Below are 2,401 nucleotides of genomic sequence, written 5' to 3' on the forward strand. Positions count from 1 at the left end.
ATTGATACATACTCTGAATGATATTTCAAGATTTTCTCCGCCCCAGATGTTCATCCCAGAATCATAGGCTCCAAGGTCAAAGAAGTACTTCCTGTTCATTGCAAACAGACCACCTGCCATGGTTGGAGACCTTAGAACACGAAAGGTTGGACTCACAAATAAGGTTACAACATCTAAATATAAATTCATAGGTTGAGTTAGTCTGCCTCCCTACCTGATGGGTTTCACAAAATCTTGTTCGCTAGTAAGAGTGCCTGTTGGAAGGTTTTCCCACTTAAAATGCAATCCCCAATTGAAGCCACCCCTCACCAATGGGGAGGCATTGTACTCAAAAGTATCTGCATTTATAATGTCAATGACTGGCATAACAACAGCAGTGTTATTTGGACCCCCAGCTTCTACCAATCTTGACAACATAGGCTCTAACCAGCCTTCATTCACTTCTATGTGACTGTCCAAAAACACCAGAACCTGTAAACATGAAAGTGTCAGGCCCAAATGCAAGTATAAATTTACTTTTCTTAAATAAAACTCACCTCTCCAGAAGCTTCTTTGGCACCAAACATTCTTGCCCGCATAATACCTTCCCGTTGTGGGGTTTTCAAGAGTACTACTTTTTCTGGGAACTTGTGAAGAACATATTCCCGCAGTGTTTCATGTACCCCTTCTGTGTATGAAAGAAACAAGTAAAAAATTTGCGGGTGTAAATTTGACAAAAAGATAAAAATACCCTTCAAAAGAATTACCTAGATCACTATTATCATCAATTAATAATATTTCATGGAGATATTGTGGTGGTGAGCGATCCAGAATGCTGTGGACAGTTCTTAGCAGGGTCTCATAGTGTTCATTATAAAAACAGACAACAACACTAGCTGAGGGTAAGTTTTCTTTGAACTTCACATCGCGACACCTACAGCCAAGTAAGAAAATTACAGTAAAAATACCAAAATATAAGGTTAGGGGAGGGATTTTGATACTTACAACTTATGACGTGTATCAGGCACCTTACGGTGTAAATCTAAGTTCTTGCTCACTAGCACATTAAATGCAAACTGCTTATATCCTTGATCCCGCAACTTGAGGTCATCCTCACTTTTTACCATTCCTAGCTCATCCAACACACTATTACCTAAAAGATGAGATGTGAATTAGCACAATTATATAATTTTTTAAAAAAAGGCCTGACTCCAGTATTCTTAAAGATATACCTGCAGTTTTCCCCTTTGGCAAAACAGGTTTAAGTTTTCTGATCAGAGCTTCACTGTTCTTAAATCCATATTTATTTGCTCTGTTCTGAAGGGCATTTTTTGGAGACCATTTGTTTTCATATGGGATTTGAGGCAAAAGGTCTTTATTTGAATCAGGTGATTTATGTTTTTTGATGTTAATAGGACTCCATAGTACCTGATCCGAATCATTTACAAAAACCTTTCGCAGGTTGAGGCCTGAGAAAACACAATGATGGAGTAAAGTTAAGGACATATTCCCCTTAGTTTTATTGATAACAGTCATTAGAAGAAAACTTACTTGCTGGAGAAACAGTACTAAGAAAATTAGTACGATCTGATTGACTGAGATGGGTATACAGATAGAGGCTCACCATCCATGTCGCAGACGCAAATAAAATTCCCAACAAGAACCAGGAATATCTACGTCCATTAGCCATTTTTTCTTAAAAACTAAAACTTAGAGTGTCCTAAAATGTAAGATGTGGCATTTGTTATGACAAGACCTAGGAAGAAAAGTGGGGTTAACAGAGACTCCAAACAGTAGCAATGTAAGTAAACGAAGGAGTGTTGAGGTCTGACAAAGAAACGAACATGAAAACAATGCTGGATAATTTACGGAAAATACCATATATGTTGAAATCACTGACCTGTTTGTTGTTAATATGCAAATTAAAAATAAACTTCAAGAACAAGAGCTACAGACCGCCATCTTTGTCTTTCACAGTTTTCTGTTTCTTTTCCAGTTCCAGTTCTGCCAACCTAGTAGCCCGACGACGGTGACGCGCTCTGGTGGCGGGTGCGGCAGTCTAGCGCGGCTCCGAAGCTACCCCTCACTCCGCAACTGTCTATACTCCGTGCTGCACCAGTTGAGTGTATGTCTCCGATCAGGGAATGGATAAAATCCAAACCCTTATAAATTCTTTGAATGCTTTTCATGCGCTAGAACGCTGCCCCTCGCGAGTGTCCTCGATGTCTTTCGCGAGAGTCTCCTTTCTTCTGACTAGGCAAGTGCCTCATTGATGTAAAGAAGATTATGAAGAACGGGCCAGGGGAACACAAGCCTCCAACTGTTGCAAATAAGGGATCACCCAGAAAGTCAGTCAGTCCATCATTCGCCTTTACGAACCTGACAAGTTCTGCCTATGCAGGGGGGCTTCTCCAGACCGGCG

General features: G+C 40.3%; 1 protein-coding gene across 1 annotated transcript in view; it reads right to left on the minus strand.

The window, feature by feature from the left end:
* Positions 1-2,031, minus strand: part of LOC113209430 (polypeptide N-acetylgalactosaminyltransferase 35A) — a 14,176-nt gene extending 12,145 nt beyond the window's left edge. The window contains exons 1-8 of the mRNA XM_026426938.2: positions 1,880-2,031; positions 1,531-1,735; positions 1,212-1,448; positions 985-1,132; positions 747-913; positions 537-667; positions 215-471; positions 13-130 (exon numbers count right to left, since the gene is read on the minus strand). Coding sequence (XP_026282723.1) covers positions 13-130; positions 215-471; positions 537-667; positions 747-913; positions 985-1,132; positions 1,212-1,448; positions 1,531-1,669 — 1,197 coding nt within the window. The 5' untranslated portion in view covers positions 1,670-1,735; positions 1,880-2,031. The remainder of the gene's footprint in view (positions 1-12; positions 131-214; positions 472-536; positions 668-746; positions 914-984; positions 1,133-1,211; positions 1,449-1,530; positions 1,736-1,879) is intronic.
* Between the last annotated feature and the right edge of the window lie 370 nt (positions 2,032-2,401).

Source organism: Frankliniella occidentalis, unplaced genomic scaffold, assembly GCF_000697945.3.
Source record: "Frankliniella occidentalis isolate FOCC.00 unplaced genomic scaffold, Focc_3.1 Scaffold3, whole genome shotgun sequence".
In the NCBI taxonomy this organism is placed as follows: domain Eukaryota; kingdom Metazoa; phylum Arthropoda; class Insecta; order Thysanoptera; family Thripidae; genus Frankliniella; species Frankliniella occidentalis.